At 36.3% G+C, this 25533-nt stretch overlaps 1 protein-coding gene across 3 annotated transcripts in view; it reads left to right on the forward strand.

Annotated features, from left to right (window-relative positions):
* ST7 (suppression of tumorigenicity 7) overlaps window positions 1–25533 on the forward strand; it is a 172690-nt gene that overhangs the window by 64326 nt on the left and 82831 nt on the right. For 2 of the 3 annotated variants that reach the window (XM_004676969.2, XM_012721009.1), the window contains exons 3-9: window positions 6612–6771; window positions 15405–15459; window positions 16080–16195; window positions 17429–17504; window positions 19877–19945; window positions 21924–22078; window positions 24234–24331. In XM_004676969.2, the coding sequence (XP_004677026.1) occupies window positions 6612–6771; window positions 15405–15459; window positions 16080–16195; window positions 17429–17504; window positions 19877–19945; window positions 21924–22078; window positions 24234–24331 (729 nt within the window). The remainder of the gene's footprint in view (window positions 1–6611; window positions 6772–15404; window positions 15460–16079; window positions 16196–17428; window positions 17505–19876; window positions 19946–21923; window positions 22079–24233; window positions 24332–25533) is intronic. The other variant, XM_004676970.2, reaches the window with a different exon arrangement.

Consider the following 25533-nt stretch of genomic DNA (forward strand, 5'->3'; position numbering starts at 1 on the left):
TTTGACCAATAAAGAATGATGAGACTTTTACCCAATCTCTATGTCCTAAAATACAGGAGTCAGACTTGAAGACTGTCCCAACTTCTTTCAACTCTTTTTCATCTACCTAAAGCATTTGAGCTGTATTTTATTGCTCTTCAGTTGAGAGTCATATGGATCATCCAAATGATGGTGAATCTGGAGCTATGAATAAGGAAGACTCAGTGAACTTGGTTGAATGGGGCCCCTGGGGTGTGGGGGATACACTTTGTCACTTATATCATTTGTGAAATACATTTTACCTCTAAAATAAAGAATGAGAGAGATGCTGTAGGGACCAGGTGGTAGGGGGCATACAAATAACAAGAGGTAACCAAAGCTCATTCAGCCTCATCAGATTATAGCTTCTTGGTGTCACCATGAAAATTAACAATCTTCTGTAAGAGACCAAGTGCCATGCAAAAAGTAGATAGATCCTTGCCAAGGTCTAACTGCAGACATGAGCATTTATGTGGATTGGATTAATGATTAAATGTGGCAAAAGGAATCAGGTGAACAAACTAATGTTGGATAAAGGTACAAAATTGCTCTTTTGGCCTTTTCTATTTGCATCTGAGCATAAGTTGAGAGGTTTGAAAATCATGCATTTATAGGGCTGGAACCCTCAGAAGTCATCCTATTTAAACCAGTAAAGACCTAAGTACTAGGTATCCAGAAAGCCTGGGTCACTTTGCTAGGTAAGGGTGAAGTAAGGCTTAGAATAGACATCTCCACTGCTTTCTCTAGCATACTACCTCCCGACCTGTTGTCAAGGAAGGCGAGTAGTGGCAATATTTATTGCTTCATTTTAATAAGCTCACAGAAATGGTTCAAGTAGATTAAAAAAGAAAAGGAGAGAAAAAAAGAAAAAGGAAAGGACATAGAAAGAGGGATGGTGGGAGATTGCCACCTTTCCTAGAGGAGACATTTTTTTTTCTTTTTCCAATTGGCCATTAATGAAGTCAGACTTGGCCATTCTAGAACAAGGACCAGCAGTTACCATTATTTATAATTATTTGATTTGTGTCCTTTATTGTTGTCTTTTCTATAATAAAGCATGACAAAGACTGGAATCATATCTGTATTTCAGTATGACTATAATAGCTGGGGAAATACTTGAAAAATATTTGTTGAATGCACAGGGATCTAGTATGTGAATGAAGTAGCTGTTTTCTGAGGAGCTTCTTTAAAATGATGGATTCTGAGCATCATGTTAGGCCACCTGAATCAGTCTCTGGGAAGGCCGGGGCCTAATGGATAACAGCTGCTACAGTATGAGCCGACAGGGCTGGGTGCATGTCACAGGCTGATTTCTCTGAGTGGTCAATGGTCTCCATGTTTTCCCTTCTCACACCCCCGCTGCTCCCCCCCCCCCCCCCCCAGGCTACAGTGCTGAATGCTACAGCAGTGGAGTGGCTTATCCTGTAAACATTGAAACACTGACAGTGAGGTGGGGACAGATCATTTGCTGTTGATCTTAAAACCGTATTTCCTTTTTTCCCTGTTTGCTTAAAACATTGGCAATAGGTGGCCAGGAAAAGGGTAGAAGAGGATGAACACTAGTTCTTTATTCAACTCCCTTCACTTTGTAGGGAAACTGATGTCTGAAGAGAGATCTGCTAGACCAAGGAAGCAGGAGGCTGAGACTTATTCTGAATCTCTTTAGTATTCCTGAACAAAATATACAGGAGCCAAGAGTAAAAAGAAAAAAAAAAAATCTGTCATGAGGAACTGGAAGGGCCTTTGAAAGGGTCAGTGGGTATGATGAAAGAATATACGTGAGAATTCTAGCAGGAAACTAAAAGGACTGTGGGTATTACTATAACCCATGCCAACTGTCTTAGTTGATCTCATCTAAGCCCACAAGATCCTCTCCTGTCAAAAATCTGTTTACCACCAGATATATATTTGAAGATTTAGAGCAGGTGTTAGTTTGGCAGCCTTAGCATTTGAGAGGAGACGGCTGCAAAGTTTCATATTTCCTCTTTAATCTCCACGGTCACTCTGTTCTGTGATACTGTTGCCTACTTCTATCCGTAAGAAGCACTTCATCAGTTTTAGGCTATGAGGTCTTTGTGTTTCTCATGGGTTTGTTTATTATGGAATTTTGAAAGTGCTGGCCTATGAGAATCTTGAAGCATTTTTGAGTATGATATAAAGTAGAGGGAAATCCCTGATTTATGAGAAGTTTTATATAATATGAAGTTTTATTAGATAGAAAGACTTAGGCATTTTCAGGAAAGATTCAGTTTTTAGGACTTTGAGATAGAAAGGAGGGCCTTTTTATTATCCTTTTGCCAGATTTTTGTTCTTTCCCTGCAGGTAAAGATAAGACACATTTGCATCTTAGGCCAGTTGTAAACCTGGATCTCTATCCCCACCCTCCAGTTCCAGTGCTCTTTGGTTATTCTCTTCATTTTTATTAAATTGCAATGGAGGAGGTCACATGGCATTGGTAACAGGATTCTTTACAAATTTGTCTTTGTTTTAAATATGATCTGGACCCATTACATCTATTATTCTGTAAGATATGGCTCCACTTCTTCAACCCTCACATTCCCAATTCTATCTCCGTTTCCCTTGTTCATAGAAGACAAACCCTACTTGCATTTCCACTGAGATCAGAGTTGCCCACTGTTAAACCCATTGTTTCCTTTTACCTATGAAACAGTCATATCACATACTTTTTTCTAAAATAGAATGGATTCTCCTATTCATTCATTTGTCATTTTTTTCCTATTTCATAGCAAGAAACTGTAGGTTACTGTCCAAAGGTAGATTTGATGTGTTTCCTGGGTTCTTAGCATCTTGCTGTTTGGCCATTTGTACTCATTTCTATTTGTATCTTCAGTTACTCTCTCTTCTAGATTCCTTTATCTCTACAAATATATGTATGTGTGTGTGTGTGTGTGTGTATGCCTCTCTCTTTTTAAAACAAAATGGACACAAAACTTTTCATTGGTTCTGTTGTTTAACTATATCCCATTATATCACCAGGCCAACCTTTATAATCCATCAATTCAATCTTGTAACCATCCCTACATTTAGTCTTCTAGTCATCAACCCATCCACCCACCTGCCACATATCCATCTAACATTAACTGAATGCTTATTGTAACCTTATTTTACATGTTAGATCACTAAACTGCAAAGAATCAGAGTATAACCAAATTCATACAGCTCTGCTCTCATGAATTTTATTAGGGTTTTGGTCTTACACACACACAAAGCATTAATTGGGTTTGACATTTAGGAAATCAACAGTGATTGATATATATGTATACACATACACACACACACACACATAGATGCTTTCTTAGTTTTCATCTTATTTAATCTGTGTCAAGTAAGCACTGGAGTTTTTAATCACAAGACTATGCAATGCATACATTTATAATTTAATTGTATGTTTAGTTGCAGTTTGAACATTGTTTTGTTTCTCTGTGGCAAGCCCATTAGGCTACTGACATGTCTGAGAACCACTGTTAAAATCTAAATTTATTTATGTGAGAGTTGCTGTTTATATTGTACTCTATGCACCAATGAGAAGAATTCAGAATCACACCCAATACAGGTGTGTTAAATAACACCATCTGCTCAGTTGGATCATGAATGGCTTTTTAAAAATTCTGTAAGGTGCTGGCCCAAAGCCTGTCCTTTTCAGGAGGAGGGGTATATTGTTATTCTAAGACCCCCCCAATAGAAGATTTGGCTTGAAATTCCCCTTCAGGTCATTTCTTCTTTTTGTTAGTTGTGTGTTCAATACATATGGGAGCCCCTGCCCCAGGGTTTGGGTTTGGGAAGACTAGTATAAAGAAGGCCTGAAATTGGTAAGAAGACCCTACTGCCATGACAGAAAAGGCTTGCGAAAACCTTCCTTTACCACCCTCAAGATGCTGCATGAATAAACCATTCTTCACTGTAATCTATTATTCCTGCATTAAAAATACAGGGTAGAAGATATATTATGATGCAAATATATCATGAATGTGATTCTTTACACTGTAGGAAGAATTTTCTAGTCTTCTTTGATAGACTACTTCTAGATGATGTCGATAATGAAAGCACAGAAGGAATGTGAAGTTGGTTAGTACTTGGAAGTGAAGGTTTGAAAGGAAATCTGTTTGTGTCTGTTTAAATTATTAAGAGAGTTATAAAAATATATCTTGATATAGGACCCTATAAGATTAGCTGCACAAAGCTTAGCAACTGTTAATTAGCTGTGTGACTCTGGTCAGGCAGGTCATTGTATTCTTGACACATAGTCCTCATTCTTCAGCTTTAGATGGAGACTATGTATGGTCCTCCAAGGTCCCATGTAATGCTGAGGTTCTGTGATTCTGCTGGAGGAACTGAGAAAAATTAAAAGGTGTTTGCTTGCTTGTTTGTTTTTGGTGGTTGAAATAGTCCATGTCAAGAACAATCTGTGAAAGACATGTTGGGCCTGGGGCCACAACAGCTCATGCCTAGTATGAAGCACTTGGGGCTGTTGACTGTAAAAATGAACTAAGATCTGGCAGGTGCCCACCCAACATCATGTAGAAAGCAGAGCAAAGCTGTGGGACCAGTAATGCCTGCAGGTGATTGACAGTCTTTGCAGCTCTGTACCAGTGTTCTGGATCCTTTAGAGACTGCTTCCTCCCCTAACAAAGGCAAAGCCACGAATGGGTAGCCAGGATTATATGGTGAATAGTGCTCTTTCCACAGTGGTTTCTAGGACTTTCAGCCAACAACCTAAAAGACAAGATGCTGTAGTAGCCTCAACTGTAGACTGACAAAAAGAGAAAAACCTCACAGCTTGTGTGAGGTATGCTGCCCATGGGGTGTGAACGCTGTCACTGCAGTAAATGGTAATTTTGCTATTATATCTGAGAACCAGCTGTGCAGTGGGCATTGAACTAGACCTTTCACATGGGGTTTGAAACTAGGTGTTTTACTTGGGGTTTGAAAAAGGTTGACTCTCAGGGATAAATTATAAATATGATTTTCTCTTTACAGTAGAAGAAACTGATACTCAGGTAAATGATTAACTCCCTGAGATTGCTAACTCCCTATGGATGGTTTGTAAATTTGCCATTCTTAAACTTTCTTCCTTCTTTGAGCAAACTCTTTTATTGCTGTCATTGCAAATTTTGTAGAATAGTTCTGTCCCTTCTTAGCTTTCATGTCATTCCCGCCCCCTCCCCAGTCTATCTAGTAGAATTACTGGAACTTTTTAGCATGTGAAAATTCATATACAGTAAGAGTAATTTCTTGAAACTAAATCAAGTTGTCCTATTATAGGACGAGAAACAATTGTAATAGTTTTTTCTGTTCACTCCTAGATGTTCTTTCTTTCTTTGAAAGGAATTTTTTTGTGCAACAACAGAGAGAAAACATCAATTTTTAAATAGCCTAAATTCCATCCTAGGATTGTTAAGGAAATTTTGATATTATGAAATATAAGTAAAGATGATGGTAATTAATTCTATATTAGTTCCATATACTATATTATATTTTTTAAAAGTATAACTATCCTATGACATGTTGGAATATAGTTACTTCTTAAACTTTGTATGATAATTTGTAACTTCTTAAGGAACAAATTCCAAGTCAGACAGGAAGGAGAGGAGAGGATGTAGGAGACAGCAGCTTTAAACAGTGGTGGGGACGTGTTTCCTGGGGGAGGGGGGGGGGCAAAGGCCAGGTGAGAGGGTCAGGAAAGGTCACTCTCCCAGCACTTAGGAAGTCCTGATTTTGGTTCATTTGTGTGAACAGCATTATTTCTTTTATTAGTGTAAATTATTATAATTTTTCTTTTGCAGTATATAGTATATAAATTATGGGTAAACTTGTGAACTGGGAAATGCTGGTGGTGTACAACAGATGCTGTGTTTATAAAGCTTTTAGTGGGGTGGGGGTAGGGGAGAGGGCTGCATCTCTCAGCAGTGGGTGCCACCCATACAGATGCCTTTTAATGTTTTTTTGTTTTGTTTTTGTAAAACCATCATTTCTCTAAAGAAATTCTTACTTAAAAAAATGGAGTTTTTCTACCTTAAATTTTATGCAGGCATGACTTTATTAGAATGTAAAATGTCAGGAATTGGAATAGTTGAAAACCATATTTCTAAAATTGGAGAATTTGTATACATTTCTGAGTTTGTCTTTCTACTCTGGTGGTACTATTATTTGGTGAAAACAGTACAGTGAGAAATGATAGAGAATAGCTCTGAACAGTGTTTTTTTTTTTAAACTGTAAAGTTATTAGTTTTGTGTATATAACATAATGACTTGCTATGTATATAAAATGTGAAATGGTCACTACAGTAATCACCACACCTAGTTACAGGACCATTGGTGTTCTTTTACCCATGCTGTTTTACAATTTTTTCCTTGAAAACCAGTGTTAAATGGAGTAGACAACACTGAGAATTTAAAATGTTGGTTTTTAAATGTTACTAACCTCTTACAATTTTATAATACATTAAACAAGTGTTTAGGAATAAAAATTAAGTACTTAAGGTAGATAAGTTCAGTAAATGCATTGTATTTTATGAGTATGTGTACAAAAATCATAAACTAACAAGGACCATAATCTTATTTTTCTGATCTAGATATTTGAATGGTGGTATTTTCGCAAGTACGGAACATCATTCATTGAACAAGTCTCAGTAAGCCACTTGCGCCCCCTTCTGGGAGGGGTTGACAACAACTCCTCCAACAATTCTAACTCTAGCAATGGGGACTCAGATTCCAACAGACAAAGCGTCTCAGGTATGGAAAGTCCTTCAGTTTGCATCATTATATGTAAAGCTATCATAATCATAAGACAACAGGATTCCTATTTAAAGATTAGACTTCATTAAAAAGTATAGTTTATTTTCCCAAGGAATCGACAGCCTCTTGATGTAGCATATCAGCCTTCCAAGAAAAGGAAATGTTTATCTTGTTTAATTTTACTTTTTCTTCCTTTGGGCTTAACTAATGTCCATTATGTCACTATTCCTAACTTTAATCTTTAGAAAGAGACTCCTAGCATCTCCCTGTCCCTAGTTTCTCAAACCTCATTGACTGTATCCATTCTTTCCCATGCTAAAACAACAGCTGTGTCTAACTAAAGGTGTGCTGACAATGATCCTGATCTTAAAGCCTATATTGGTTCCTATTCCACTGAAGATAAGGCCCCAATTGCATGTTCCTTAGCATGAGATGCTTTAAAAAAAAAAAAAAGATTTATTTATTTATGCATACAGACCTGGGGCACAGACCAGAGGTGCAGGGGCAGTGAGGATTCACCAGAGACAGAGTGGGGAGCAGAACAGAAAGATCAATGAAACACACTGCTGAGGGGAGCAGTGGGTGAAACAGAAGAGGTCTGCCAGGTCATGTGGGTCACCTCTTTGGCCAGGGATTGAACTCACACTGAAGCATCTGTGGCCAGCTTGAAGTACTGCGTCCTAACCCCTTGTGTCACCAGGGAGGGCCCATGAGATGCTTTTATGCCAACCTTGATAGCTGTCACAGTTCTAATTCCTCACCTTTACTTTTTTTTTTTTTAAGATTTATTTGTTTATACATACAGAACTGGAATACAGGCCAGATGTACAGGGGTGCTAAGAGGATTCACCATAGACAGAGTGGGAGCAGAACACGCAGATTGAAATATACTGCTGAGCGGAGCAGCAGGCAGGCCAGGAGAGGTCTGCCACACCATGTGGGATACCTCCCTTGCTGAGGATAGAACTCATGCTGTAGTGCCTGTGGATAGCTTTTTCTGTGCTATTTAAACTGTTGCACCACCAGAGAGGGCCCCTTGCCATTACAGTTTTAAATGTCATGTTTTCTTAGAACATTGTACCTAGAAGTCTGTCTCCTCTCTTTTGTTTTTGTTAATCTCTCACAACCCAACTCAAATGACCAGATGGTTCATTACCTTCTGAGAATCTCCATCTTCCTTGACCCTTACTATTTTCATCAGTAGCAGTTTTTATCAACTTGCACTGTAACGCTTACTGATTTGTTGCATTATCTCTAGCATTTTTTTTTTTAAGAATATATAGGGTATCATTGAAGCTCAGTAAATGAATGAATGAACACAGGCAAGACCTGTACTTTCTCCATTCATAAAAGAAGAGGAAAGGATTTAATTTTTTAGTTTGTTCTCTTCATCAACTTAGTAAACATTTCGTAAGTCCCTAATATGAACTTGGCCTTGTACAAGTTCTTATAAATATTATGGCTAGAAGAAAAGCCCAGACGTTCTCTGTGAGACACTCATGTCCACTGACGGAGACAAAGTGTAAATATCTATGTGAGGGAAATATACAATGCTATGAAAAACAAAGGAAGAGTTCCTGTCCCAAGGGAGGGGACAGGAGGGGAAGAGATCATTTCTTTAAGGAGAAGATCCCCGTCCTGAGATTTGCAGGATGAAGGGGAAGACATTAAAAAGCTAGGTCATTTTTTTTCTTCAGCTATAGAATATCTTAGTTCACATTTTATAATTGTCCATATAAGGGATAAACTTCAAGGTTCACTGTCTATACATACATTGATACATATACATGTATAGTGAATGTACACATTTTTGGTATTAATTCAATGCCCTTTTAATCGACCTTTTGCCAACCAGCCATGAATAGTAATGGGCGCTTCTACATACATATTTTAAGTCATCCCGAAGGGTATGTGTACAAAAGATGGAAAAAATGGGTTCTCGCTGGTGGCACAACGGGTTAAAACACTTATGAAGTTTTCAGAAGTCACGGCAGCACGAGTTCAATCCCTGGCCAGGGAGGTGACCCATATGGCGTGGCAGAACTCTTCTGACCTGCCCGCTGCTCCCCTCAGCAGTGTACTTTGTCAATCTGCCTGTTCTGCTCCCCACTCTGTCTCTAGTGAATCCTCTCACCTACCATACCTCTGCCCTGTACCCAAGTTCTGTATGCATAAATAAATAAATCTTAAAAAAACAAAAAAAAGATGGAACTACTCAGTCACAGGATTGCCTAGGACTTTGTAAACTCATACATTTTGTGAAGGAAACAGAAATAGACCTGAGCAAAGTGAACCATTATTTTAACCAGCTACTCTAGGAATCTTGATCATTCATCATCACATAAGCAGTTGGAGATAATTGCCATCACTTTGCATCTGCTCTGAAGACCTCACATTCAATGTGCCCTTGTCTGGATTCCAGTTACTGTAGTCTTTGAATGACACAGAAAATTGTAGAAAATTAACAGATTGAAAACAGCAGCCTCATTTGAGGCCATTCTTTATTATGAATACATTTTTATTTTCATTATCATACTCTACCCAATTTAATTCTCTTGACATCATTCCTTAATTCAATGAAGAATTCATACTGTTCTTATTGTTGCTATGATTTTACCACCTCTCTTTGAGGTTGCTTTAATTTAACCTTATGTATCATATAAATCCTGATGTATTTCAGTGCTTGTACAGAAGATCTTAAAGGCAGAACCTAAGTCTTTTCTGAAATTATATCCAACACTAATAATCATAGAAATTCCAAGTTTTATTTGTACTGAGTTTTTACCTAGCTAAGGCTGAACTTTTGAGTATACTTAATTTAATTCCTCTTGCATTTACTCAATATCTACTACCTATACATGTAATATTTCTACTTATTTCATATACAATGTATAACAGCATTTATGATCTTATTTCATAATAATATCCAAATAGTTTCATTTAGGAAGATGGAAATTACCTTGTTTAAGTATCTTTAGGGCTCAAACTACCCACTTTCCCTTCAAATTTAGGTTTCTAATTTTTGGCTGAGCTCGGCAAACATTTAGGCTGACATGGGAGAACAAAATACCGTGGGATTAATAATCACTTCCACTTCTCTTTTCTTATAGTGATTTTTAGTTTTGAATAAGAAAAAATATTTTAAAATATATTGTCGATGTTTATCATTACCCTCAATCACTTCTATTCCATAGTCTGATTTCTATCAAATATGAAGGAAAAGGAAATTTCAAAAACCGAGGGCATTCAACACATTGTCTTAGAGGAAATTATTAAAAAATTCCCATTTTCTCAGTAGTAATAAAGTAACTTAATAAAGAAGGTTACATCTATTAATTTTCACGGAGCCTTATAAGACAGGATTTTTGCTGAATCTACATGAAATACAAGATGGTTCACAAGTCCCATGCACACTGGCAAAGCAAGTGGCATTGTTTGTCTAAGAAAATCATTAAAAAAGCAAAAATAAACAGAAAGTACCACTTATAAGCATTAGGCTGTGGGAAAATTCATAGTGTGGTTCCTTTCATTAAAAACCACTTGTTTTAAGAGCTGCAATAGAGATCTAGCCTACCTAAGCATGATTTGGATGTGGGGGTGATTGTTGCAGGGCACATACTGTTTAACTTTTGAGTTTGTTTAAAGTGATCTGATTGCAGAGTCTCACAATTTACAGTGATATTTAATTGTAGACCACAAGAGAAATACAGTCATTTCTGAATTCTACTTAGTTCATGAACTGATGATATGTAAGGAATTTAAAACTTGGCCAATTTCTTCCTAACTTAGGTAAAAGATCTTAGATCCCAGTATCTTTGTAGATTTGGGTTTATGAATGTTTGATAATCTGCCTTATTCTTAGATATCAAATATTCTCAAATATCAAAAATTTTCAAATATCCTCAAATATATTGAGGATAGTTTGGATGGTGCTCCATCATAGGAGAAGTATCCATGCCAAAGTCAAGCTTAAGTTCTCTGAGATGCTTTAATAGTCTCCTACATAGAAATGGATCTTTAGCCAAACTTTGGTTATAGTCAGTAAGCTTCCTATTGAAAGTCGAGTCGTTTTATTTTAATCTCAATTTATATAAGATATGTTTATGTAAAACCCTTTATAAGAATTTCACCTTGAATTCTAAATTAAATTCATTATATCAGCAGAAACATGAAATACTGATTAAATAAAAAGAATAATTTTAGAGTAAAGTAATAGAGATGAAGAAACTCAGGTAGAATTTAAAGATATATCTTAAGACAGTTGTGGAGGACAGCCATTTAGCAGTGTCCTCGAGATGATCGGACTTCTCCACAAATATGAATGGGAGGTTGGCACAGCTGTATGGAATTGTGGCCAAGGGTTCAAGAGGACTACCCACTAGCTTAGGACTGCCCACTTAGCTCATTTTTATACCCAGACCTTTCAGCCTTATATTTCAAATTTCAGAAAAACTGAAATTATTACATGTCAAAGACTTCTGGAGTTACTCTCTAATAATCTCAGTCACTGAAAAGTAATTTGTAATTGCCAACATCTAAGCATGTGTTGAAACTAATTCTCTTAGCCAAAACTTATTAAATCTTCAAATGTTTTTGTCACTAAGGTTTGTATTTCAGACTAGATTAGCTTTTTAATTGAGTGGTGAAATTGCCTAAAACAGTTTTAATACTCTGGTAATAAACTTGTTTTACAATTTCCACATACCTGGTAGAGTTGAATGACTTCATATATGCTCTTCACCTCAAGCTGATGTCAGCTTTAAGCTTCTTTACAGAAAGACTTAAAAATCATATAACTAAGACAAAAATTAGTGTTATTTCTGCTTATAATAATATCACTATCATTATTGGATTTCTGATCCTGGGCAGGGGTTCTGAATCCTCAAGAAGTGATGCTTATTTGTGCATTTCCACACACACATGATATAATTATTGGCAAATCTCAGGGGTTTTTTTCCCTTTGAGGATTGTGATAAAGGTGAAGGTTGTGGTTTTCTCAGTACATTTACAGGTTTCCTTCACTATTCAAAAATAGCCATTAAATTTTATGGAATAATTTTTACTGTGCCCAGATCCAAAACAATAACCTATCAAAAGTAGAAACTCTCTACTTTTGGGGAAACTGTATTTCTTTTATAAAGCTTCAGTTGGATGCCACAGTGGGTCAATACATGTTTATATGCTCTTCTAGCCATAAGCTGTATCTCTTTTTGTAGCTCAGGGCCTAGTGCAAGGACTATTGCATAATAGCTACTTTGAACATATTTAAACTACATAGTTCTATGGCAATGAGGTGGCATTCTGGAGGAGTACCTGAGTATAAAACGTCATAAAATAAGTAGCAATCAGGTGGAATTTTTTCGTTGAGAAGGAAGATTGCGGAAAAGATTGGAGGTTGGTTTTAGAAATCCTCGATGAGGTCTTTCCTGGTGGCGCAGTGGGTTAAAACACCACACTGCAAGTGATCCATCCTATGGCATGTGAGACCTATCCTGTCTTGCCCACTGCTGCTCCCCTCAGCAATGAACCTTGTCAATCTGCCTGTTCTGCTCCCTACTCTGTCTCTGGTGAATCCTCTCTCTGGCCTGCACCCCAGTTCTATATGCACAAATAAATAAATCTTTAAGAAAAAAGTCCTCAATGAAACTGAGCCCCCCCCCCTTTTTTTTCAAAGATTCTTTGTCTCTCACACAGAAACTTATAATGATTCTATTATGACAAAAGAAGTAATCTGTTCTACAGAATTTGGGCACAAAACAAGAGCTATAGCAATATTTACATCTTTTTCTTCTGAACTGCATTCTTGCCTGCATGCTGAGGTGTGCTGATCTCTACCAGCAGTTAAGGGCAGAGACTACTATGGGTGATTGCAGGTGGAACCAGTGAGCATGTTTACTATACCATGTGCTTATTTTTAATTTTTACTGAATTTGATGATGTCAGTAAGTCCTTGACAAAGACTCAGGCAGTCTTTAGTACTTCTAATGAACACTAAAGTTGCTGATTTTACTGGAGAATGAAAAGTCCGTTTAGAGGCAAGTTTTTATTATAATTTGAATAAGAAATGTGTTCTTCTAAGTCACAAATAAGAGATAGGACTTGATGAGGAAAAAACTTTAACATTCTGGAGGCCTGAGTTTAATTTCTTGACTTAAAATTTTCATTTTCTAATACAATTGGCATTTACAACCTTTGTCCATATCACAAACCCATCAGGCAATCTCATATTTATTGGGTGTGTTTCCAAGAGTGATTCCAGACTTAAGAGAGTTTTTGCTGTAAAGATAAGATTATAAAACAAAACAGCAAAGAAGAAATTAACATACCTATAATTTGCAGTGAAACCTTGACATGTATTAACATTTGACTTTTACATTGCTCATTTCTTAAAAAGAAAATTCTATCTGCACCCTCAGTTTGAAGGCTATAAAAAAGAAATGATAGCATGTCTTTTATAGTTCATCACATTCTTCCCCTACTCAGAACATTTTATATGCTATAATTACTTAGATCCTCATATGTTAAAGTTTCAGGGATAGCTGAAGAAACTTAATGGATACCACATATAAGACATCAATGTTAGTAATTTTTTTTTTTTTTAAAGTTCAGCTCTCTAATAAGATACAGAAAAGCATTATTTCAAAATGTTTGCAACACCCCCTGCTGGCTGTATTGTGGCACTTCCCAAATAAATATTACCCTTTAAGATACAGGTCAATAATTGATACTTTAGGCATGCATATCATTTCTGTCTGGCAATATTTTTAGGTTTAGAAATAATTTTATTGGCATTGCCTTTGCATTGAAGTAAGTTTGCTTTGTATTTGAACAATGTTATCATTCCAGGTGGTATAGTAATGTATTTGTCAGAGACAAATTTTTTGCCATAACCTTTTTACTAGTGTAATTCAGTGTGAAAGAGGCATCTCCCTAGATATTCCTGTTTTATTAGCAATAATGTTACCATTAGCATTCTTCATACATAAATCTGTATACATGTTTATATACCAACTGTAATCCTTGCTATATTCATGGAGTTTAAAGAAAGTCTTGAAGGGCTCTGAGGAGGAACTGTGAGAACATAAGATTGTTAATAGCCACCAGGGCATAATTCATGGGTTGTTTGGCTCACCAATGTGAGTCAAGCAATGATCTGGAGTGTTTTAAGTAACTTCCTTAGTGCCTGGGGCAAAAATGAATTTTTTAAAGAAAGCATAATTTTCAGTTAGTGCTTTGAATCTTAGAGATTCGATGAAATTCAGAGATGTTGGACTTGTTGAACAAAGCTCATTTCCTAACTGGAAAGTGACATTTCGAACCATTGAGGATAAATATTGAGTAAACTTTAACTAGGATCCTGCCCAATTTAAAGGTAAACTTATCTTTTATAAACTTATCTTTAAAAAGACATATCTTTCTGTTTTGTGTCTATCCCTCCGGCACTATTTTAACAAAAATATGTTAAGATCAAGGATAGTGTTCCCATAGTGTTTTATGTTATCTATTTTCATGCTCAATAACATTTTATGATTTACATGTTTGTTTCTTCCAATGAGTGCTCAATTAATGCCAGCTGGGTGGATGGGTGATGGTTGGATGTGTAGATGGAATGGTGGATATTGAATATAGCAGGACTGAGAAAAGCCTCTGGGTGATTCACCCATGGCCTTTTATGTTTTCTTGCAATAATTGTTCAGTTTTCTGCAATAATTGTTGAGTTTTGTGTGTATATATTGTTGGGTGTGTTTTCTGGCTGACTGCACACAAATGGAGGTTTTAAGTACTGTTAACTGATTTTATTTTCTAATGAAACATTATTCATCCACAGAAATGTAATATTCTGAATCATTAGAAAGTCTTAATCATAGGTTGTTCTAAAAGAACTGTAGTTTATTAGTCATACACTTACTCTCACAGTCTTAAAAGCTAATGATTGACCTTTTCTAAGCTTAAGTCCTGTGCTCCTAAGTTCCTGTGCTCCTTATATAAGAAAGATGTATAACCTTAGTAATGCTAGCATTGTATGTTATGGATAACAATGGCATGATTTGTACATATAACTGCATATGTAAGCAATATTAAAATGCTCTAAAATAACTTACCTTATTAATTTTATTACTGTTCCTTTATGCAACGTAAAAGCAAATAAATTATTGTAAATGATTATGAGCATAGATCCTAATTAAGAATCTAAGACTCTTTGTATGTTATATACTAGAGCTTGTGTTTAGCTTGTTATATATAAAGTCATAAAGTATATTTTAGAGTAACAGAAAGTACTTTTAATTCTATTTACACCTTCTATCAATAATTTTAGAAATAAATTAATATAATTTATTTAGACTTCTTGAAATGTCTATATAAGCTAGGAACTAGCTAATTTTGGCATGCACCTTGATTTAACAAATGAGGAAACTTCAGCCCAGAGAGATTAGGGAAACTTTCCAAAGTCCTGCTGCCTGAGCTGTTTCTTGATTAAACACCCAGAGTTTTTCCATGTTGCTTCCCTTGTAAAGGATAGAGAATGAAATTATCTTATCAAATGGCCAGGAAGGGTGTTTTCCTGAATTAATTAGCTTGTGGTGTCTCTAAACTTACATGTTACATTTTCATACTTCTCTTTGTTGCAGAATGCAAAGTATGGCGAAATCCACTAAATTTATTTAGAGGTGCTGAATATAATCGGTAAGTATTTTGACAGCTTGGAAAACAAATGGGTCTAGTTCAGAGAGCAAAGACAGCGGCAAATGTTTTTGCTAGTTCATTGAGGGGTCATTGTAACAGACATTCAGTATTTCTACTTTTTGATACCCTCCTCAAATGTTTTAGTTTTTATTTTTTAAGTATTAGCACTAGAATTGGGATAATATATACCAAAGTATCATGCAGAATTTTATATTAGTTATTCATTTCATTATATGTTATGTAATCAAAATATTTTGAAGCTTACCTAGAACATAGTTCTAAAGATGTCACAGAAGTTATGTTGACATTCAGTTTTGCAGAGTAATTAGGCAAATCAGAATTTTCATAGCTTTGGGGAAATGCATTCGTAATACTAATTAGGGAAGGTTTAAATTAGCTAACACTGGCAAACTTTTAAGACAGAAATATACATGAAAATGTTTATATCAATACAGCTGATATAGTTCCTGAAGGAAAAATAGGATTAAACTAATTTTTTAAGTCACTGCTAAATCTAGTACTAAGTTAATGGTTATATTTCTACTCTTATGCAGCTGAATATTTTGTAGGTTTGCTTTCTTCTTCCAGAATTGTCTGACCATTTTATTTACCTTCTACAGGTACACGTGGGTGACAGGACGAGAACCTCTGACTTACTATGACATGAATCTCTCTGCCCAGGACCACCAGACATTTTTCACTTGTGATTCAGACCATCTGCGTCCTGCTGATGCAAGTATGCAAAATCCTTTGTATATTGCTGAGTGGGAGGGCTTTTGGTTTCAATATCAAGATTACTAATCTACAAATACCCTAATGGGTAAAATATTAAATTGAAAATTGTCTACTTTTACCCAGATTTCACCTAAATAAAGACTATCATAATGAATTCTGTATGTCTAAATAAGCCCCCTCATTATATTTTAAAATATACCAAAGTTAGTAAATCTAACTAAAGTTACATTTATATATATTTCAAGAGTATATTTTGAAAACTATGTCTTACATGTAGCTAATTAAATCCTTAGTTGGCTGAGTGAAATATCATGTCTCCTTGATGATAATCTAGTTAGAGATTAAGATTCAATGAATCCAAATGAATGATAAATATATTGTGGCTACTTATATATGCCTTTTCATGTGTTTGCTAGCACTGAGTGGGGACATGACCTTGACTGTTAGAATTCTTTTTTTGTTTTTTATTCTAGAGTATTTAGAATGCATTTCTGACTATTTGAGTTCTAAATAATCTTGATATATTTTATATTATCCAAAAAAAAGAACAAGTCTGTAAAAAAGGAATATGTACTTGGTTCTAAAAAACAAACTCAGAAAATACAATGTTATAAGACAAAGATGCCCTTTACCCTTGTGGAGCATCATATTTAGGATAATAAATATTCTAAGCATTGATCTTCCCTCATTGTACTCACTAACTTCCTCGGTACATAAAAGATAGGCTTGCAGCAAACTTTGAGAACAGGTACAGAGGTTAAACAAAAGCATGCAGTATTTTTTCTCTGATACAATCCATTATTCTTCAAATGGTTTTAAAATGTTCATAGCAAGTGTTGGGAAAATGACCAATAGTATTTGTGGTGTGTCTGAATAAGAGAGATTAGTAAAAATGTCATCTCAAAATGTATAAAATAATGTTATCTAACAAGTGACATCAGTGAGCTAAAGAAATATTAAACCTCTAAGACAATAGACCATAGATTAGTCTGTAAGATTTAGATATGTGGTTTTATGAACACAAGAAAACATTCCACGCTCATTGAAGAAGAATGGAATAACAAATTAGAATGTATTTGTATGACTTTAGACATTTGGGCTGGTGATTTTCTTATAAGTGAAATATTCTCCTGTAATTTAAACTCAAGGCTATTATTAATTTAGCTATTGTCTTGCATTATGTCCCTAATTTTGCATATTGATTGACTTGCTTTTTTCTCTTTTTCTAAAATAGTAATGCAGAAAGCCTGGAGAGAGAGAAATCCCCAAGCTAGGATTTCTGCAGCTCATGAAGCCTTAGAGATAAATGAGTAAGTGAGAGAAAATCTTGCTTTTAAAAAGGAATCTCATTCAGTTGCTGATGGTGGGAAACTTAAATTTTTATGCATTTAGACTTGCATATAAACATTAATTTATAATTTTTTAAAAAATTTATTTCTTTGTACATACAGAACTGGGGTACAGACCAGAGGCTCAGGGGCGGTGAGAGGCTTCACCAGAAACAGAATGGGGAGCAGAACAGGCAGATCTACGAAGTACACTGTTGAGGGGAGCAGAGGGCGGGTCAGGAGAGGTCTGCCACGCCATGTGGTCACCTCTGGGGCAGGTGGGAATTGAACTCATGCGGAAGTGGCTTTAGCTTCTCAATGCAGTGCTGTAACCCGCTGCGCCATCAGGGAGGGCCTAATTTATAATTTTTTTTTTAAAAAGAGATCTTATGCAGAAGTGGTTTTAGTCATTTTAGAGCGTGATTCTGTAGTAGCTTTGCTGTGCCTCTAAATTAAATCCTTCAAGGGCTATCTCTAGGATACTGTGAGGATGTAAAAGTAAGTATAGTTCTTCACATGTCTAAAACATTTTGACAGAGAAATTTTTCCAGATGTAGAATGGTCATCTGTGCCATCACATTTTCCTAGGTAGGGGAGACAAAAACATAAATTTAAAAAATTACACTTTTAAAATATTTCAAACTTATGATAAAGATAAAGAAGAAATGTCCTCAGTGTTGTTAAACATTCTATGGGTTACCAAGGAAGTCAAGGAAATCTCTTCTGGATGTCTCGGAAAATGAGAAGGATTCTTAACATTGGAGTCATAGGAGCTCAGGGTTGGCAGAGACCTTAAAGGTCATTGAGCTCAACCACCCATCTGGTGCTTGAATCACCTCGACTTTTTCCCTGCCAAGTGGTCATTGTTAAACTATTTTATGATTTTTTTTTTGAAGGTTACAGAATCTTCTTCACAGATCTTAGAAAAAAGATTCACTTGAGAGTTGGAAATCCTGCCATTTTAACCTGTTGATCTATTTGGTTAAGGAATCTGTCCTGCGACATATTTATTTTCCAGTTTCTTGCCATTCACACTTTCATTGTGCCTGCCTTCTGTGTGTCATCCATGTTTCTGATAAAATATATCAGTCAGGGATAGAACCCTGTGACATGACCTAAGAAACCACCCTCCAGGTTCATGTTCTCATGAGTCTTCATCCTTTGGTAGTTTTTTAACCAATTATTAAGTTACCCAGGTATACTATGATTCAGTCCATACTTCTTCATTGTTCTTAAAAATGCCAGGTATAGGTATGGATCTGTGATGTATAGTAAAAACTAGAGTATATGAAGTTAGCACAACTGATTTATTTATTCTTAGCTTAAGTTGTTGTTCATGACTTTCTTTTTAAAAATGCTTGGAGATCATCCCTTCAATAACCATTAGAATGTCTTTCCAAAATCATAGCTCTGTAGTCTGGGAAGTCTGCTTTCCTCCCCTTTATGAACATTTCTACTTCATTTATCATCTCATCTGCTGGTACTTCTCTCCATTCTCTGTGACTACTTGACTTTCTACAGAAAGCTGCTCCTTGGCTTTCCTACAAGGTCTGTTGACTTCCTGGGTTTGCTTATCCCAGTATGGCAATTCATTTAGATTAGATAAGTGTTTTGTTGCTTGCTATCTTACATCTTTTTTTTTTTTTTTACCCACTTCAGAATTTAATTTCTTCTCCTTTTTTTCTGTCTGAAAATCATTTTCCTTGATGGAGAGCTAGGAACAAAATAAGAGTTAGAGAATTTTTGCATTCTCTTTATGATCTGCTGCTACGAACCATAGACATTTCTTGTTTTGATGTTGTTGTATTTGTCTTTTTGCTTTCTTATTTTTGTGATGGTTTTATGATGATGTGGTTAAAGGCCTTAAACATAATTTAAAAATAGGGAATAGATGGTTGTCTTTAGCATTTTGTTTTGATTTATCTTTATTTTGTTTGCAAGCCTGAGCCAATTTGTAGCCTTAGGTGTCCTGACATTATTCTTATAAGCTCATTTCATTCTTATAATGCTTCATTACATGGCCTTGTTTCATCATTTTTTACATGTCCTTTAAAACTCCAACCTTGTGAGAGATCTCTGTAAAGCCATATTGGTTACTTAAGTGTCGCCCCTCTTTACTTCCTGAGAGGATCATTTGTGATTACAGTGACAGCTGGACATTTGGAAGCTGCCCAACACTCTTACACCATTTTTTCCTTCTGAGTCTCATGCCATTAACTATTGCCTCTTTTCTTTGAATTTTTGAAGTCTTACTGACCTTCTTTGTTACCCTAAACTCCAAAATGACATAGTAACTCTCTCTGAATGTTCCTATCAATTTTCATTTCACCAACTATTTTTTTCTTCTTGGTCAGAATTAGGTCCAGAGTTGAAGTTCCCCTAATTGCTTCCTCTACCATCTGGGAGATAAAATTGTTACCAAAGTAAGTCAAGAACCTGTCGGGTGCCCTACTTTTAACCAAATGAGACTTCTTCTAGCAGATATCTGATTGGTTGACACCTCCATCACCACACTTTCTTGCTTCTGTATGTGTATTGTGTTGTGAAAAGGATGTATCATCTATATCTTCCATCGAGCTGAGCAGTCTGTTCTGTACTCCCCAACCATTAGCAGTTCTATTGTTCTTTTCTTTCTCCTTCACTCACAAGCTCTTAGCATGTTTCTACCCCAGACTCATGAGTTTCCACGTGGATGTATGTTTTCTTGGCCAGTACTGCTACTCTGCCTCTCCAGCTAAGAATATTACTTGATAGGTAAATAAAGCTAATAGCAAATTAGGTCCACCCTGTCTTGAATTCCCAGCCCACCAACTGTAATCTTCCCAGTGATTCCTCTAATACTGTATCTACCATTTAGTATAATAATCTTGATTTTTTACCTTATTATCCTTGAACCATATTATCTACTGGCATCTGAAGCCTTAAGTATTGTTTCCCGATGCCTGTCCCAGGTAGTTCTCCAGTGACTCATGGGCAGTGTTCGCATCATTACTGTTCTTTCCCAGTCTTATCTACTGCCGCCCCCCCCTTACTCCCTACCCCATGTAGCTTTGTTTTCTGGGTACTTTTCTCCCTGCCTCACCGCTGGTTAAAGCCCCACTGGTTAATTCTGTCTGAAAATGGAGGGATTAAATAATATATAAGATCCCTCCTCAAGGCTAAATTGAATGAATAATCCCAAATCTCACAATAGCAGATTCCTTTTCCTAGCTTATTATTACAGTGGATGAATAGTAGAATTAACATTTGCTTTCACTTTTTATTTTCTCTACCGTGGTCAGATGAAGGTTCTGATAAGTAGGGAAGTGACCACAAAGGAGGCAGTGGAGGAGGAAGAAGGCACAGGTATCTGTGCAGACCAGGACCTGTGTGGCCTGCTCTGGCCTACCACTTCCCTTGTATATTCCCTTTCCTTGGTAGTAGATTGTTCCTTATATAACTTGAAGGGTTTAAGTTTCTAAGAATTCCCCTCATTTGTAGTCACCTTTCTGGTTGGAAGGGTTAAATGAGATGATATATGTTACGTGCCTGGTACAGTGCTTAATAGACCTTAAGCAGCAAATGATGCTTCCTCTACCAGCTGGGTGATAAAATTGTTAACACTGCTAAGTCAAGAACCTGTTGGTGTCTTACTTCTAACCAAATGAGATTTCTTCTAGCAGATATCTGGATGACTGATGTTCCCATCTATTTATTATTGCTAAAGGCATGATATTTAACTCTTGTTAGCTACTGAAGCCAAATCACATTTGAACTCTTCAGAAATGACACTGCTGTGGGTTCTTCTAGTATTCGCTGACGTAGAAAATCAGTGCTAGTTGTAATGAGATATTGAAGCACTGCTTTTTTCTATGAGTAACTTCTTGATTTAGTGAACTTATTATTCTGAAAAAATACTTAGAGAATCTGTGTTTAGTAAACAGAAATCAATTTGCATAGAGCCTCTAACTTTGTGCGTTGGAAGATTTTTAAAAGCTATTATCATTGCTATCACTACTTGACATTTAATGAGCATGTATCACATGCTGGCTACTGTACTGAGCACTTTACATGCATCTCTTTACTTAACCTTCACAACATTATGAAAAAATGGATTCCATGTTGTGTTCTCCACTAGGGAGGCAGAGTAATAACTTGCCCGAAAGTGACACTAATAAGGGGCAGAGTTCATTCATGTCATGAGCCCTATGCTTCTAACATTACACACCCTCCCTCTCAAGCTCAAGTACAGATGTTTCTTTTGTACCATTATTTTGTGTCCACAACCACAAACAGGGTGCATGAACCAGTTGGCCACTCTGCATGTTTTGGCGTAACTCCTTGCCCTTCTGCATGCCCTCCTCCAGCTATCATGATGTCCTTGGACTTATAATTGATGGTGGCTATTATCTGAATGGACAGGTGTGCAACTGCTTATATTCTCTTGGCTGAAGAGGAAGCTACAACCATTGCTGAAGCAGAAAAACTGTTTAAGCAGGCTCTGAAGGCTGGAGATGGCTGTTACCGGCGTTCTCAGCAGCTGCAGCATCATGGATCCCAGTATGAAGCCCAGCATAGTAAGGTTTCCTCTAGGTTGACATGTTGGGGGAGCATAATTGCAACATGACTCAACAGCACAAACTGTTAGGCTAGTTCAGAAGGGTTCTCCAACCCTTCTGACTTTCTCTTTTTTTGTTTATACATTTTTTTTCTTTCCTATGAGGCCATAGTACATAATTTTCATATAGTTTCATTATTCTTCACATTTATGGATAGATTCTCTTTCCTGGCATAGAAACAAATGTATAATATCCTTCAATGGGACCCTTTTTTCACCCCAGAATCGTTACATATTTCTGTTTAGTAGTTGCTTCTCTGACCAGTAGCTTTAAGACACCTAATTTGGAAACAGGATTTAATTAGTGTTAATGTTGTTAAAGGTTTTATTTTATGGATGTTATACAGCATGGGTATAAGAAATAGGACAATTAAGAATATACCAGTTATCAGTGACTGTCTCAGTATTTAACAATCATGGATTTAGTCTTCCAGATAGAAAGAATACCTAATTATTTATCCTTTTTTTAACATTTAAAATAATGACTTTTATTTCTGATAATGCTTTAAAAAGACATCTTTCATTTCATACTAATGTGAAAGTCAGTGAGACTTTGGGGGAATTGTATAAAAAAATATGACAACAGAATCATTTCTGGAATTCCCTAAGCCTCTGGACTTGTCAGTTTGTTGGTTGTTTAAACAGAAATTTAGTGGTTCTTTTGGGAGGGAATGTTTTCATAGTAAAACCAAACATCCAGTTGTTTTTAAGGTGGAATTTCTCTCACCTCATTTCTCTCTCCTGCATCTTGGAGTGTATCTCCTTCATATTTGGGATTACATATCTAAATTTTCATGTTAAACTGGAGTTGGTGCAGAAATTGAGGGTATTACTCCCTGTAACTAAGTGTGGTGAGGTCTTTGCATTATAGCCAATGTGTCCATAAGCATTTCCACACAGCCCCAGCATACACAGGTTGTGTTTTTACTTTATAGTGACTATATATGTTAATCAAGTCTTTAATCACCTCTATATTTGATTTTTTGGGAAACAAGGTTACAACTGAATTTTGCAGACCTGTGTAGTAACTATCTGTTTTTGCGAACTGAGGATTAATACATAATTACATACCTTGTAATATAACTTAAATATTTTTCTCTATTTCTTTTCTTCTGTAAATTAAATCCTTTCAACCTATTGCCTACATCTATCCAAAAAATATAATCACATCTTTAAAATAATTTGTAGGCACTTGGCAAATTTTCAGCACACATCTTGTTCTCATTGTTTAAAATTTGAAATGTTAGGACTTTGGTCTTAACATCTTTTAATAGCTGCATATTATACATGTACTTAATCTATAACAGGTGTGTCATATTTTCTTAAACATGGTGATTTTATTGAGGATTAAGCACATATATGTTCTCACTGGCCTGGAAACACATCCAAAAAGACAAATAATTAAGTATCAGATTAAGATGAGAAATTGTTAATGTACTTTTTAAGAGCCATTTTAGTGACTATTGTTATAACTATTTAGCTTGTCAGTGCTTTCTCTAACACCAGGGTAGTTTTTCATTTTGTTGCATACTCTATTGTCATATCTGGAATGTGTTATATTGCCATCTAAAATCAACTGCTTTGGGGACCTGGAGATGATTATGATGTCACTAGTGTTAGGGAAGGAATAATATAAAACAGAAGTTCAAGATGAGGCTTCTCTGGACTTAATGTCAAAAAGGAAAAAAAAATAGTTCATCAGGATGCAACCTGAGATTCACCTCTTTGCATCTTTACCAAAAGCATGCACATTTGAAGAATGTGGAATTCTTGCTTGTAAACTGCATGCAATGTGGATATGTTCATTTCCCCAGCACTTAGTGGCAGTTGATTTTATTTATCAAATGTTCAACAACCTAACTCGAAAGTGTGGTTTAAGTGATCAGTCACATGATTTGATGTTTGGAGGTCTAAGTATTTGACTTCACTTTGTACATGTTCTTCTGTTATCAAGGTTGTCAGTGCTCCTGGCAGTAAGGAGAAGCTGAAGGGGTGTCTGTTCTTGCTGAAGTTTTCCTTTAAAAGTGTGGCAAATGGATCTTTATACTTCTTGCTGCTCATCTGAAAGCTTTTGTATTTTTTACAATTTCGGTGTTTTCTGTCTCCCTCTTCAGGACGAGACACCAATGTCTTGGTGTACATCAAAAGAAGGCTAGCAATGTGTGCCAGAAGACTCGGGAGGACAAGGGAAGCAGTGAAAATGATGAGAGATGTGAGTTGGAATTTGTGTTTGGGAACAGTGGTGCTGCCCTCGATGGAGAGGACGCTGCTGTGGGACCATAGCAGAAAGTACTGGTGATGGTGTGGTGGTCCTTTGGGAGCCAGCTCATCTGGGGTTCAACTTTCACCCCCAACTAGATAAGTAATCTTGAGCAAGTTATCCAGCTTCTCTGCACCCTCAGTTTCCACCTGTAAAATGGGGATAACCATAAATTTTAACACGAGCATCTACTGCTTAGGATTGTTGCAAAGATAGGTGAGATAACACATACAAATAACTTAGTAGAGTGACTGGTATATTAAATAAATCTCAATAGATGCCCTTGTTTTTAAACCCGTGCAACTACAGCCAGAAGCCAAGAATCAGCCATTTCAGCTGATTTTTTCTGTCTGTAGTTACTAGTGACTTTTCCTGTGTGTCATTATTAGGAAAATTTGTAAGAAACTGTACTGATGCTACCCTTAAATTTAATAACATTTTCATCTAATCTTATTATATTCATTTTGGGCATTCTAGATTCTTGAATCAGGATTTTTCATAGAACATAAAAAGGAAAGAAGTGAATTTTTAAAACAAACAGAACTAAGGGAGGTTATTATGATGCAAATTTCAATCAAACCACTGGTTTTACTTTCACTTTTTTTAAAAAAAAGATTTATTTATTCATATAGAACTGGGGTAGGCCAGAGATGCGGAGGGTGAGAGGATTCACCAGAGACAGAGCGGGGAGCAGAACAGGCAGATGGACGAAGTACACTGCTGAGGGGAGCAGCTGGCGGGTCAGGAGAGGTCTGCCTCGCCATGTGTATCTCTTTCGGGGCAAGCGGGAATCGAACTCATGTGGAAGTGGCTCAAGCCTCTCAGTGCTGCGCTTTAACCCGCTGTGCCACCAGGGAGGGCCCATGTTCACATTTTTTAAAAATAAGAAATACTCTCCATGAAGAAATTGACCCCACTGAGAATTACATTTATAAGTCATGTTCTTTTTTACAACAATCTCAGAAAACCTTTATGAACTTTTCAATCTTCTGTTTTCTCCCTGAACTATGAGACATAGGTAACTGCCATTATAAAAATAAAAGAACCAAGGGACAAAGAGCAAAGTGACCCAATCTCTGCTTTTGGATTTGAGAATGGGACTGTGTAAACCCGTTCTACCTTTTCTCAGTCTGTCTCTGGAAGGGCAGTTCTTC

This window comes from Condylura cristata, unplaced genomic scaffold (genome assembly GCF_000260355.1).
Source record: "Condylura cristata isolate star-nosed mole 26May11 unplaced genomic scaffold, ConCri1.0 scaffold00005, whole genome shotgun sequence".
In the NCBI taxonomy this organism is placed as follows: Eukaryota; Metazoa; Chordata; class Mammalia; order Eulipotyphla; family Talpidae; genus Condylura; species Condylura cristata.